Source organism: Phodopus roborovskii, unplaced genomic scaffold (assembly GCF_943737965.1).
Source record: "Phodopus roborovskii unplaced genomic scaffold, PHOROB, whole genome shotgun sequence".
Classification (NCBI taxonomy): Eukaryota; Metazoa; Chordata; class Mammalia; order Rodentia; family Cricetidae; genus Phodopus; species Phodopus roborovskii.
In genome coordinates, this window is record NW_026126418.1 from 38,633,543 (window position 1) to 38,647,467 (window position 13,925).

A 13,925-nucleotide genomic window follows, 5' to 3' on the forward strand; every position below is an offset into this window, starting at 1 on the left:
AGTTTCTCTACATTATATCCTCAGTGTCTCTAATTCTTTGTGACATACCATCATTTGAGACTAAAAAAGCATTTATATGTGTTTTATATGGTTGTACATAACATAATGTATTTAAAAAGTTGACATATGTACATACATGGCATATATTTAGGCTATCAAGCAAGAATATAAATATGGGGTTACAAATTCAGAAAAACACTCCTTTCTGAAACTTTGACTATGAAAATTACAGATACCATAGTGCTCACTGATAAGAAAGAATTCTGTTCTTACAGCAGGTCGAGGTATGGGTTTTTGTGGTTTCTTTGAACCCAGCTTTTTCATTGCGTTGTAGTATTTTTTCTGTTCTTCTGTCATAAAAATGTCTTGACCTCCAAAGTAAAGAAAAAAAGCAAAAAAAAAAATGGTTAAAACCATGTTCTGTACTAGCTGGAAAATCTGTGCTTGTGTGAAAAGTCAACACTCCTAATGTTGCTAAGATCCTTCATGGCGATGCAATCAATCAACATGTTAGATATGTCATAGCAGGCACATTCACATACTAGAACCTTCAAAGCATTGTATCTGAATTATAAATTACCTAAATTCTTTATTTTTTATTTTCAAGGCATGGCTTCTCTGCATAGTCCTGGCTGTCCTGGAACTTACTATAGACTAGGCTGGTCTCAAACTCAGAAATCCGCCTGCCTCTGCCTCCCAAGTGCTGGCATCAAAGGCATGTGGCGCCACGCCTGGCTGACCTAACCTCTTAAAACTGATTAAATCACAAAACCATTCTGAAAGTTGCATTGTTTTGTTTGGCAAATGCATTCTGCAGCACAGTAGAAGCAGCAAGATGGACTCAGCTGTCACTTCACAGCATAGAGGGAGTTTGGAATACTTATCTTCTTTTTCTGCTGGTTGAAGTTGTCTATGATGACACCAATGAAAAGATTCAGTGTGAAGAATGAGCCAAAAATGATAAAGATGACAAAGTAAAGGTACATGTATAGATTGTCTTCATATTTGGGTTGCAATTCTACCTAAAATATGAAGATTGGTAACCATTAGATTGAATAGTTTCATAACAAAGTATAACATAACAAAGTTTTCAAAACTTCAAACATGAAAGTCAAATATTGAACAGATTTCAGGAACCACCAGGTCCAATGCATCTATTGAATCCTGCAAGATTATTCACTGACTTGAGTAAATGAAAACATTCATGCAAAGGCGTAAGTAATTATCATAATCTCACCAAATAAATGATGAGACCAACCCTGAACATTATTTTCCTTAGTGAGCAAAGTCCTCAATGTGGCATGTAGATAGAGTTACCTCTTCCCACAGTAGAGAAGTCAGGGTCTCATTACTCTATTTTAAAATAGTTAATATTTACTCTCTCTGCCTAATCCTCTAGTGTGTGAAATGGAAGCACTAGAACCTATAGCTTTTAGAATAACTTGTGAAAGGCAAATATTACTAATATAAAGAGAAGTGCTTAAGGGCGAGATCAACCAGTAATGATGGGTAGGTGAGGAAAGTTCAATAGCACACATTTCCAGGGTAGGCTAGAAACCACACTGTAGGTGTACCCATGAGTAGGTTAGTAAGGTTTGTCCTTCCTTATAGTGGGTATAGTGACCCACTCTCTTCAGTCAGTACTGTTTGCATTGCAATGATCCTCTGTTTTGTCCAGACCTTGGAGGAAAATGAATGATAGTTAAAGCTTCTGAATTGTAGACAGAAGTTCAAGTTTCACAGGACACTTCTAATAACTCATGTTAAGCAATCCCGGATGATAAGAAATGCAAACTGCAGCTTATTGAGTCATGACATCAATTTTGAGGGTCATAACAAACATTTTTAAAAGAAATAGGTTAGAGTAAAAAAAAAAATCTAGTTCTAAAACTAGGTATTACCTGCTGATCATTTATTTATGTGTATGTATACATTACAGTGTAGTTTGACATTTTTGAATTTTATAAAATTAAATATAATAGCCTAAGGTAGCTAACATATAAGCTTAAATGAAGTACATTTTAATAAGAAAAACACAACTCAGGTACTTCAGAAATCCTGGTGTGTTTATTCTTCTGCGATGTAGACACTACCATCACCTATAAAACATTAGTCTCCATTTTTGAAAGTTGATACATTGCTATACTTGAACAGTAGTTTTATTTTGTACCAGTTTTGAACAATAAACAAAATTGTGGGATATATTCAGTTTCTTTGCCTTAATGCACCCTCATTTATTTCTTCCACTATATAATATTTATTTTCCAGTTAATTTCAGATCTTGTCATTTCAAAATCTTTTATTCACTTCTGTACATAAATTACATAATATACGCTTGTACATGAATAAAAATTTCTCAATAATATGCTACAAAAGAAAAGAAAAATAATATCTTAATACCCAACTATCTTATTTTATTTATCTACTGGTGGTGTGTGTGTGTTCTCACTCGTGCATGTGCACCGTCAAGACGAATGAAAGTAAAAGCCAGAACCTGCATGGTGGCAGAGTGATTATCCCAGAGGCAGGTGGATCTCTGTGAGTTCCAGACTAGTCTGGTCTACATAGAGAGTTCCAGGTCAGCTAGGGCTACACACATAGAACCTGTCTTGAATATATATATATATATATATATATATATATATATATATATATATATATAAAATTTAAAAAATGTCAGTAAAAGTAAAAGCCAGAAAAGCCAGAAAGTCTTCTGCAAAATCTTAGTGGCTAGTTGGATTTTGTGTTCAGCCAAATGCATGAGTGTGAGGGCATTGATAGCAGATTGTTTCTGCTGGGTTACTATTGAGAAGCAGGACAAGCCATGTGGCATGGAGGCTCTTGCTAATATAGAAACAGCTCTGGATGAACTAATCAGACAGAGAGAGAGAGAGAGAGAGAGAGAGAGAGAGAGAGAGAGAGAGAGAGAGAGAGAGAGAGAGAGAAAGAGAGAGAGAGAGATCAGGCAGAAACCACTATAGCACAGTTTCTGGTCAGAGTTTAAAAAAAAAATACTGTATTGTGTATGTTGAGCCTCTCTGCTTCGATAATGCATAGAGTTAGTACCAAGCACATGAGGCTACTGTGTAAAATTAAGCGAGATAATAGGAGGCAGCATTGGTATCCTAAGTGACAAGTAAAACATTATTATCATGATCCGGAAAACACTCATAGCTGTGATTGCTGATGCATTGCAGGGCTCTTCAGCATTTTCTGCTTTTGATGGTCTTCTAGCCAATTCTCTCTTCTGTGTGTTTTCATATGGTTGAGAAAAACAACTCGGGGATTTTTAATACAGAGAACTAATTGCTGGTACAGGGAAATTATGTTTTGAGAGTAATCCGGGGGCTGTAACAAACCAGAAATTAGTCTCTTCCCAAAATGTCACTTTCTTCCTTAATAAACTGTATGAAATTAATAGAAATTGAAGAAGAAGGAAGAGAGAGGGGAGAGGGGGGAGGGAGAGAGAGAGAGAAAAGAAACTCCACTATATTTATAAAGTAGATTTTGCAAATCTCTCTGCTGTCTCTCACATACTTCTGCCTCCAGGCAGGAGACACTATTAGGTTTTGGCTTGTTTGTTTTGTTTCCTGTGTTCCCCACCATTTGTCATTATTAGTCATATCCGTCCTCACAGAAGATCAAATGCTGGAGGAAACTCATGGCAGATGAAGAAAATCGCCTTGAGATTTTATGTTCACAAAAAGTACAGCTCATAAAAATTTAAGAAAACATCAGGGCCCAAGCTTACCAGCAAAAGACTAAGAAGAAACAAGTAAATACAAAGAAAAAAGAAGAAATCATAGTGTGCGGCAGCTCCTTCACTGGACCAGAGCTCAATTCTCAGCACTCACAATTGTCTGTAACTCCAGCTCCAGGGGATCTAAAGCCCTCTTCTGGCCTATATGGGCACCGGACACACATGTGATGCACAGACAGGCTAGTAGGCAAGAAATACTGACACACATAAAATAAAATAAATCTCAAAAACAATTTACAGTGACTTGAGAAAAGCTTTCTAATAAAAATTGGAAACACTGGCTGGCTTCAAATCTCTGATTACCAATAATTTTTAAGGTTACTATTAGACCTTTAGCATGTTAAGAAATTTTAAGTCTGTAACTAAAGACTGGCATCCCTAACAAAAAAAATTTTAATAAACAATGTAATATAAGTAATTTGTTTTGGTAAAGTAATTGTGTTCTGTAAACTGATCTAGTTATACCATTTTTGTTGTTTTTTTTGCCACTGACAATTTCAATAATATGGATATGTTCATTTGATCAAAGTAAGTATTATTTTGCCAAAAGAGACTTACATTTCTTGAGTCAACAGCTGCATACATGATGTCCATCCATCCTTTAAATGTGGCCTGTAAAACAGTCAAACTATTTATTTTTCCTCTTCACTTCAATTTAGAAAATATATTATCAGGGTAGAAGTTCAAACAAAAGATGAAACTAAAACCCTGAAAGACAGTTTTCTGGATATTTCCACCACAAGAAAATGGCGAAGTCTTTGGTAACAGATAAGTGTCTGCACATTACACAGTGGGTATGTGTTTTTAACACATCCCAGAGTGCTCTACAAATACAAATGATTTTTAAAAAATGTGTAAGTAGTTAACCAAGATTCATTCAAAGACATTTGTATAACATGATTTATGGTTATTATTTAAACTTTGTAGACAATATCTAATAATACATGCACAACTTGTAAAATCTTTCTTATGTATATTTAACAGAAATAATGGAATCCTGATCTCCCTCCACAGTATAGAGCATAAAAATCATTCCACCAGCCTTCTACTGTGGCATGATCATTAGAATGAACACTGTGGTATGATTATTAGAATGAAAACTGTGGTATGATTATTAGAGTGAACCTAGGAAAGCATTTCAGGAAGAGTTTCAGCATGGATTAGACTGGTATCCTAGAAAATGGTCATAAATGATGCTGCAATTAGAATCAGTATGTTTCTACATGCAATGTGAAACCAGTATGTGAAAAATATGGGAATAAAGACATGTTTTCACACACCAAGTCTGCATTTCCTTTGGGCACATGCTCAGGACTGGAATCACCAGATCATACCATAGTTCTTGTATATATTTTTTGAGGGATCCCTTTAGTGTTTCTCCTAAGACTTACTAATTAACATTTCCACAAACAGTGTGCAGTTGCTGCAAACATGTTGTCTTTCTTCTCTTTGATGATAGTATTCTAAGACAACATGTACTTGAGGAGAAAGACAACTTTAGACATATTATATGCAGTATTAAGGTGGTCACTTACTACTTGAAGCAGAGAAAGATATCCAAGTCCCACATTATCGAAGTTGACTTTCACATTCTTCCACCTGGCTGTCTGGTTGCTCTCTATGAGAGCTTGGCACTCACTGAAGTTGTTGACCACACTCACGTCAAACATTTCCCCAGTTGTGTAGTTGATGCAGTGATAGAACTTGCCCGCAAAGAGATTCACTCCCATGATGCTGAATATTAGCCAAAAGATTAGACAGACCAGAAGAACATTCATTATAGATGGGATGGCACCCAGAAGAGCATTTACAACAACCTGGAAAGGAAGAAACCCATGTAAAGATTAGTATTTATGTTCACTTACTTTCAAATGTTATGGGAAAATAATGATTTTAGCTTGGAAAATGGGTCAACTGTTATGAGCACTGTTGCTCTTCAGGAGGATGAAGGCTGGGTTCCTAGCACCCACATAAAGTGGCTAACTTTCTCCTGTAACTCCAATTTCAGAGATCCAACACCTTTTTGGCATCAAGGGCATCTGAATGTGTATGTTGCACCTACGTATACTCTGGCATACAAACACACACAGAAAACACATAAATATGTCTTACAAAAGAAAAGAGAGAATAATGGTCTGGAGAGATGGTTCAATAGTATTGCCTGCTATAGAGGACCTAGGATTGGTTCCCATCAACAGCATAGGGGCTCAAACTTGTTACAGAGATTCTGGCATCTTGTTCTAGCTTATAAGGCCAACATACATACGTGTAGTGCACATACTTACAAGCAGGTAAATACCCAGACACATCATATAAAACTTTTCTCAGTTGGGGCAGTCTAAGGGGCCTCAGGCAATAGAACCAGTATTTATCCCAGGTGCACACATGGGCTTTGGGAACACATTTCATATGGAAGCATACTCTCTCAGCCTAGATACATGGAAGAGGGCCTAGGCTCTGCCCCAAATGATGTGGCAGACTTTGATGATCCCCCATGGGAGGCCTCAACTTCCCTGAGGAGTGGACAGGTGTGTGTGTGTGTGTGTGTGTGTGTGTGTAGATGGTGGAGGGGTGGGATGAGGGGTTGGTGGGGAGCACTGGAGGATGGGAACTGGAATTGATATATAAAATAAAAATTTTAATTAAAATAAAAATTAATTAAAATATAAAACTTTATATAATAAAGAAAATAATGATAAAATTTTAGAAAAATATATCTCCTCAAAGTTGAATTTTAGGTAGAAATATCCAATAGCTTTATCCAAGAATTTTTAAATTCTAAATTTGTGAAGAATATGAAATGGATTTTACATTATGGAATGTTTTCTTAGGGGATAAGCACATGTATGCAGCAGATTTTCAACAAGGAATGAATGGAGAGATACTTAAAATCAACAAGTAATTAGGACCACAAATAATGACATAAACTTATAAGATCATCATATGAACAATACCAACTTTAAAAGTGGAAAGTGTATAATTTTGTATAAAGTAAACAATGCAAATTGAGAGCAACAGAGAACATTTGAGGGTACAATTCGAAACAGAGCACCTGTATCACATACAAGACCTGGGATTTGGTCACAAGGCCAAGAAAAAGGAAATAGGAGTAGAAGAAAGATAAATTTGACATAGAAAATATGAAATATATTTTAGTGTAAAACATTTAATATCCTTTGTTTATCAAGCCTACTACTGCAGAAACAGGGATTTATTTAATTATTAAAGAGAAAAAAATTCAACAGCTAACCAACCATTTCTTTCTATACACAGAAACCATGCACAAACATGGGTATACACCAACACATTACATTCACTATGGCTGGGCTTGTAATACTCTAATTAAATGTGAAGAACTATTTTCATTTCCGTTTTTGTTTTTGTCTTGTCTTCTAAAGAGTTTTTGAGACAAGTGTCACTTTGTAGTAGCCTGGCTTGGAACTGACTACATAAACTGGTAATCCCTCAAAGTTCTGAGTGCTAGGATTACAGGAAACATTTTAAAATATCACAAAAAGCATCCATTTCTGAAAATCTTTTTTTAAAAATACTCAATACCATGGAGACAGGGCACAATTATTTTCTAGGTGGTGACAATATGTGTTCTCAGGCTTTTGTCCTAGGGGATGACAAATGTCAGCATGAATTCCTCCTAGTTCTTTGTGCTGCTTTTCGAAGGGAGAATTAGATTTCTACAGCTGACCTACTTTTTAGACATCTCTGTGATTAAAAACCAAAAGGCCAGATTCAGATTTCAACAGGCCCCAAGTACACAATACAGTTCAGTGAAGAAATGATGAGTCATGATAGGGTAGTTTAAAATGACATCAAGTAAGATGCCCTTCACATTTTGAATAGAGGGGAGATAAGTAATATTGATTCATATCAGCAATCTGTGTGACAGGATCAAGGATTTCCTAATGAAAATGAATGGAAGTAAGAACATGGGGCATTGTGTTCTGATGAGTCAATTGATGATACATGTTAGGGACATTATATACATATTACTGATTGGTTGGTTACTTGAACAGGAAGATGAATGTGCCCTTTCTACTGTAGAAAGTTTCAGGTTGTTCTTAATTATAATTCCAGCAAATTCTAAGATGTTCGGTCTTACCCTCATTCCTTCAAACCGGGATAAGGCTCTGAGTGGCCTTAGTGCTCGCAATGTTCTGAGGGATTTGATGGCACCAAGTTCTGAATAGCCCAAGGCATTTGCAGTTAAGCTTACCAATGAGACCTATACAAAAAAAGAGCATACAACTGATTAAAAGTTATAGATCAAAATGTTTACACACCCCTCAGCCTTTCTCTATGCAACAAAGAAACAAGTAGTTTTCAAACTTGGGTGAGTTTCCACATCACCTGGAACTTGTTGAGATTACTGCAAGCTATAGCAGAGATGCCATTCTCTGGCTGTGCTGTTTTGCCCTCCAACCCTTCTTTTTAGATGCCTGCTTTCTAATGAAAGAGAAAGAAAAGGATGATGGTTTTGGTGGGTGGTGAGGTGGGGGGAATCTGGGAGTAGCTGGGGGAGGGGAAGCTGAGACCAGAATTTGTATAGAAAAAAATAAATCTATTTTCAACTAAAAAAAAAATTGAAAATTGGCGGAGTTTGAGTTAGCACATTTTGAAAAATACCTGAGAAATTATATTTTTCTAATTTCTCTGGTAAAATCAACAGTGCTGAGTCATAAGTCACATTTTTTGAATTATCATTAATTAAAGCAAATAAAATTAGTGAATGACAAGAAAGTTGATTTTTTGGTATAAGTAGAGAATTTCAAGGTTGTTATTTTCTTTAGTTATTTATATAGATTACTAGTGCTATTGGTAAAGATCTCAGAAAAAAAGAGAAGGAAAAAAAAAAAAAAGAAAGAAAAGAAAAGCTGCCGGACTCATCAGACTCATCACTAAAATACCCGATAACCTTTGGGAGCTATGAAAATTATATGAAATTAGAAAAGAAATGCTATCTCTTTCTAAAGCACACCCAAAACTGAAAATCAGATAACAAGAAATAAATACATAATGTAGTGTTTAAAAATATTGTGATAATACGTATTTGAAAATGTTTTTAAGAAAATAACAGAAGTTAACAGAATTTCTTTTTACAAACTTGGTTTATTTAAACTAACTTTGTATGTATAATTTGAAAGCAAAGTTTCTGAATTTAAGGGGGAGGTGAGGTACAAAATTCATCTGGGTCCTTTAGGGCTTTTTAAGTCTTCTCTTTGTAGATAACTGAGGAACAGTGTCTGAATTATCAAGAACTGTAAAGGCTTTCTGAACGTAAGCCAGGAGGACCTAGAGTACTTTACAATCTCTGAATACAGAACTCAAGGCAGAGGCACACAAATGAAAAATGTTTGGAACTGGGGCAGAACTATCAGAGAATTGCATAAGTGGCAAGCCATTCTAGTAAGTTGTTTAGTACACTTGAAAAGGAGAAGCATCTGGGTCTTCCTGGGACATCACAGAAATCTTTAATCTTCTGGGTCTTTGTTTGAAGATATTCTTCAAAATCTTCCTCTCCACTAAGTCTGTAGTTCACATTTCTTTGGATGGTATCATGGGTTTCTCAAACACTTGTCCTTCTTAATTTGTCTTCCATTTACTAACTTCCCATCATTTGCCCTGTACTCTGTGCTCACCCTCTAGCACTGCTATTCAGGGTGGGCACATGTCAGTGTCCCCCCCTTCTCTGGAACTACTGGTGCTCTTTTCACTCAAACGCTGGCTTACTCTACTCTCAAGAAACCTTCCCTCAAAGGAAGCCATTGACTATACATTTTGTGTCTTACTAGTCAACTGTAAGCTCCCTCAGGACCAGAGAAGTGACATTTCTATTTATAGCTCCATAAGAAAATAGATAATTAGGAAGTATACTTGATGTAAAACAAATTATCAACCAGTTTAATGTACAATCATGAGAACACTGAAAAATCTAAATAGATATCCGAGCATATTAGACCATGTGAATTCATAGATAATGTATATTACACAATTGAGTTTATGCGGCAAGGCAATTAACTTTCTTTTCTGTTTTTAAATAATTAATTTATATGGATATAATGACTTAACCTTGCTTAGATATTAAATATTAGCTATGCTATCATTGTTACTGGTATGTCACAATTACATACAAAAAGTGAAAAAAAAAAAAGGTATCTTATACAACCTGTTGATGGGAGAGGTCATTCTATATATGTTTCTCATACTGGTTAATAATAAAGCACTGTTGGCCAATAGGAAAGGAAGATAGGAGGGACTAGGAGACAAGGAGGAAATAGGAAGTGGTAAGGAGGAGTCAAGATGGAGAGTCAGGAGAGAGCTGGACGCCAGCCGCCTCCCCGGTAAGAGAAGGCCATGTGAAAATACATAGATCAGCAGAAATGGGTTAATAATTAAGATAGAGCTAGCTAATAAGAAACTAGTAACTGGCCAACAGGATTATATCAAATACAGAGTCTCTGTGTATTATTTGGGGCTGGTGCGGCGGCAGGACAAGACCGGGCGGCGGCAGGCAGAAAAACCGTACTCGTTACAACCTGTCACATAAAAGAAAGAGTGGTAGCATATTTGGCACACTTGTTTTGTTGTTTGTAATTGGCAAACCTAAACATATGTAGCTTTCACTTGTGTTTGTTGTTTTTCTGCATTTCAGAGAGATTTTTAATGCAGTCTTTATGTACCCTTTGCATGTCACATTTAGGAACAATTTACCATATTCAATTATTTTAAATACTTCTATATTCTGATATTCCATCTTGATACCTCTAAACACCAATGCAAGTCAACAAATCCTTAAAAGATTGGCTAGTCAATCTGTTTTTAATTACTAGATAAATCCAGTGGTATCATTCGGTTTTGAACTTTATAATACAAATAATAAAGACCCAGTGACAGAAACTGGGGTTCAAGCTGAAGATCTGAAATGGTCATCCTGGCTCCATGAATCCTCAGAGTGCACTGTTCTCCACCAAGCAAGCCTTGGACTGTAATCCTCTCAGTTCCTATTTCCTCCAGCCTTATATTTCCTCTCTCTGCCCAGCCATATCACTCCTGTCTCCACCTCCCTAGTGCTGGGATTAAAGGTATGTGATTCCAAATGCCAAGATCACCTTTGTGTGAGGTGTTTCTCTTTTAGACTGGATCAATTTCATGTAGCTCAATGTAGCCTTAACTAATAGAGAACTTTCTGTCTCCCGAGTCCTGGAATTAAAAGTGTGTATCACCACTGCCTGGTTCTATGGCTGTGGCTAGCTTTGCATTTTAACCTCCAGTTGTTTAGATCATAAACAATACATCACCATACAAATTCATATGCAATTATTGCTCAGTAGGCTCAGCTACAGATGAATTCTATTGCCAAAGATCTTTGTGAAGAATTTTAACAACTGCAATTGTATGAAATGTGAGAATTAAAAACAAAGTTAGGAAACAAGCTTACTTTTGCATAGCTTAGAATTTCATATACTGATTTGTATATGATTTTTAAATTAAATCACTAAATATAAGGTGATACTTTAATCGACAAAATGTGTCTCTGGTATACTTCCACTGGAGAAGTAGAAAATAGCATTTGTATTGCACGAAAACAGTGTTTCCCCAAGTGCCTTTTTTGTGTTGCTGGCCACAGGCAGGATCAGGGCTAACCATCCCCTGCCAAGAAACAGAAGAGGGGAACTTTTGAGTACTCACATCAACAATCAGGAAGTCCAACCAGCACCAGGCATTGGTGAAATACATTTGGAAACCATATGCAACCCACTTTAGAAGCATCTCCAGGATGAAGATGTAGGTGAAGACCTTGTCAGCATATTCCAGCATGGTCTTGATGGTCTTTCGCTGCTCGATATATATGTCTTCAAAGGCCTACAAGTGAAAACATGGTATTGAGTGTCCTTGTAAAGAACAGTTTCTACTTTATGTACTGGGGGAAGCAATGGAACACAAAGCAAGCCTTCTTCAGGCAGGGGCAAGAGGGTCATCACACTGTCCTGGTTTCAGTTATCTGCACAGGCGAGGAGCACCTGGGCATTGCAGGCTACAGAAGAGTTTTTGAAATTTTGAAATTTGGATATTGAGACTACCCTCAAAGAGCTTGAGATATGTGAGAGAAGGCCAGATGTTTCTTAAGCAAGAGGTGGTGTCATTTACAAGTAGCTCAGACTCCAGAGTGCCTGGCATCCTTCTCCCAGGAATGTGTAAATATATGACAAGGCGTTTCCTGAGCCTGGGAAAAGGGGGAGAGATTATCTCTTCACTTTCTCCAGTAGTTGTGGGTGTGTCGGGAAGCTGCCATTATTCTGTAGCTGTTAGGAAAGAAAGAGTATGGTCATTTCACAGGAACCCCTGAGCTATCTACAATGAAAAATCTTTTAATGCAACCCATTTAAAGGAAATGTCAAAACAGTGTGTGGTGGCCTGGATCAAGGAACTAAGAATGTTTTCTTATTAGAGAACGAGGGCATCTAGGTGTATGATGGGGCCAAGCAGAAGGGCTCTGGAGCTTAGCACAGAGCTCACGCTGGAAGCCCCCAGAAGCCCATTCCTGTGTGTGCAAGCACATGTGCTTTGGTGAGCTGTGACTGAGTGTACCAGGGAGGAGACAGCTCTCATAGAAAGGTCTCACCCTGCTGCAGACTCAGTAGATGGCGGAATATAGGACTCAGTCAAAGCAGAAGTGGGCTTAAAGGACCCCCGAATGGAGGTTGTCATCCTCCTAATTAAAACTACTCACCAACACTTTCTGCAAATTAAAAGTAAAGGAAATGCAACCTACTGTCACATTACAAAATGGGAAAATGGGTCACACCATTTTGTTATATCAATGAGTATTTGATTAAATTATTCATCCTGTTAAATAAAGTGAGATGCCAACTAGGTTTGTAATGCTTTTAGGAGTTAAGGGGTCCTAGTTCCCATTCACTGTGGCCGGCGAGTGAATTGGTGTAAACAAGTCAAGAGTCTTCTTACAGACAGGGGCTTCTATTAAACAGCCTCCACATCATATCTGCACAGCCATTCTAAAGAAATGCCAGCAGGTGCAAGCAGGGACACTCTAAAGTCTATTTCTTAAATAAGAAAACAATTGCATTTGCATTGTGTTGTAAGGCTCAAATTCAGTAGATATTGGAAAGTATAGTGACGGACTTGCGATTAAAAGAATACAATTCATTATGCAAAAATAAAGAAAACAAACTGCTACTCGTGACTGAAAGGCAGAGAGATCCTTTCCGATGTATTATGGGAACACAGACTGCCTGAGAATAATCCTATCTGGCTCTTTCATATAGGGCTGTTTCAGCTGCTCTAGAAGGCCCTTCCATACACATCTTTCACTTTTCCCAATGGTTTGTTTTACAAATGGATAAAGTGAGGTTCACTGGAGGGGAAGGGGAACAATGATGCAGCAGGTCCTGCATCACCTACCAGAGCACCGCTGCTGAGCAGAATCATGAAGACGATGAAGGTCTCAAACCAGTTGTGTTCCACTATCTTGTAGCACGTTTTCCTTAAGTTCCACCAGAGCTTGCCTTTGCCTTCTTCTATGCTTATCTGACAACACTTGAACTTTCTCACACAGTCTAAAATGCAGGACAGGGGATGAAGGAAATGTTATCAGCTGCTCTTGGAGCATCACTGTGAAGGTGGGATGTGCACCTGTTATTGCCTCATCATAAATTATAAACTGCATTTTAAAGATGGCTTCCGCTTACAAAAACCAAGACCAATGGTACAGCCCTTTAATGGTTTGCTAGATGACTCTTTAGTCCACTGGGGTGCTGCCAGCTTTTGACCATGATCATGAATTATTTAAGAAAGCAGGGAGAGCAAGCTGGTAAGCTACATTTCTGCATGGCCTCTGCTTCAGTTCTAGTCTCTACATTTCTCTGTCTTGACTTCCTGTCCTGGCATCCTTCATAGTGGACTGTGACATGGAAATGGAAGCCCAGTTACCCTTCCCCTCTCCAGTTAGCTTTTGGTCAGAAGGTTTTATGACAGCAACAGAAAGCAAACTAACACACCAGAGGCAGCATATCTTAGAGGTGATCAGTACCTTCAAAAGCAAAAGGCTCTAGGTACATAATTTAAGCTTAGAGTCAGATAAATTGCCTTTGTTTTGAGATTGAAAACTAAGCAAATAAGTGAAGAGTTG

At 37.3% G+C, this 13,925-nt stretch overlaps 1 protein-coding gene across 5 annotated transcripts in view; it reads right to left on the bottom strand.

The window, feature by feature from the left end:
* The window catches only part of Scn2a (sodium voltage-gated channel alpha subunit 2), a 130,513-nt gene that overhangs the window by 9,427 nt on the left and 107,161 nt on the right, over positions 1 to 13,925 (bottom strand). For all 5 annotated transcript variants that reach the window (XM_051184553.1, XM_051184549.1, XM_051184550.1 and 2 more), the window contains 7 exons: positions 13,199 to 13,353; positions 11,465 to 11,638; positions 7,878 to 8,000; positions 5,296 to 5,577; positions 4,319 to 4,372; positions 885 to 1,022; positions 274 to 378 (listed from right to left, as the gene is read on the bottom strand). In XM_051184553.1, coding sequence (XP_051040510.1) covers positions 274 to 378; positions 885 to 1,022; positions 4,319 to 4,372; positions 5,296 to 5,577; positions 7,878 to 8,000; positions 11,465 to 11,638; positions 13,199 to 13,353 — 1,031 coding nt within the window. The remainder of the gene's footprint in view (positions 1 to 273; positions 379 to 884; positions 1,023 to 4,318; positions 4,373 to 5,295; positions 5,578 to 7,877; positions 8,001 to 11,464; positions 11,639 to 13,198; positions 13,354 to 13,925) is intronic.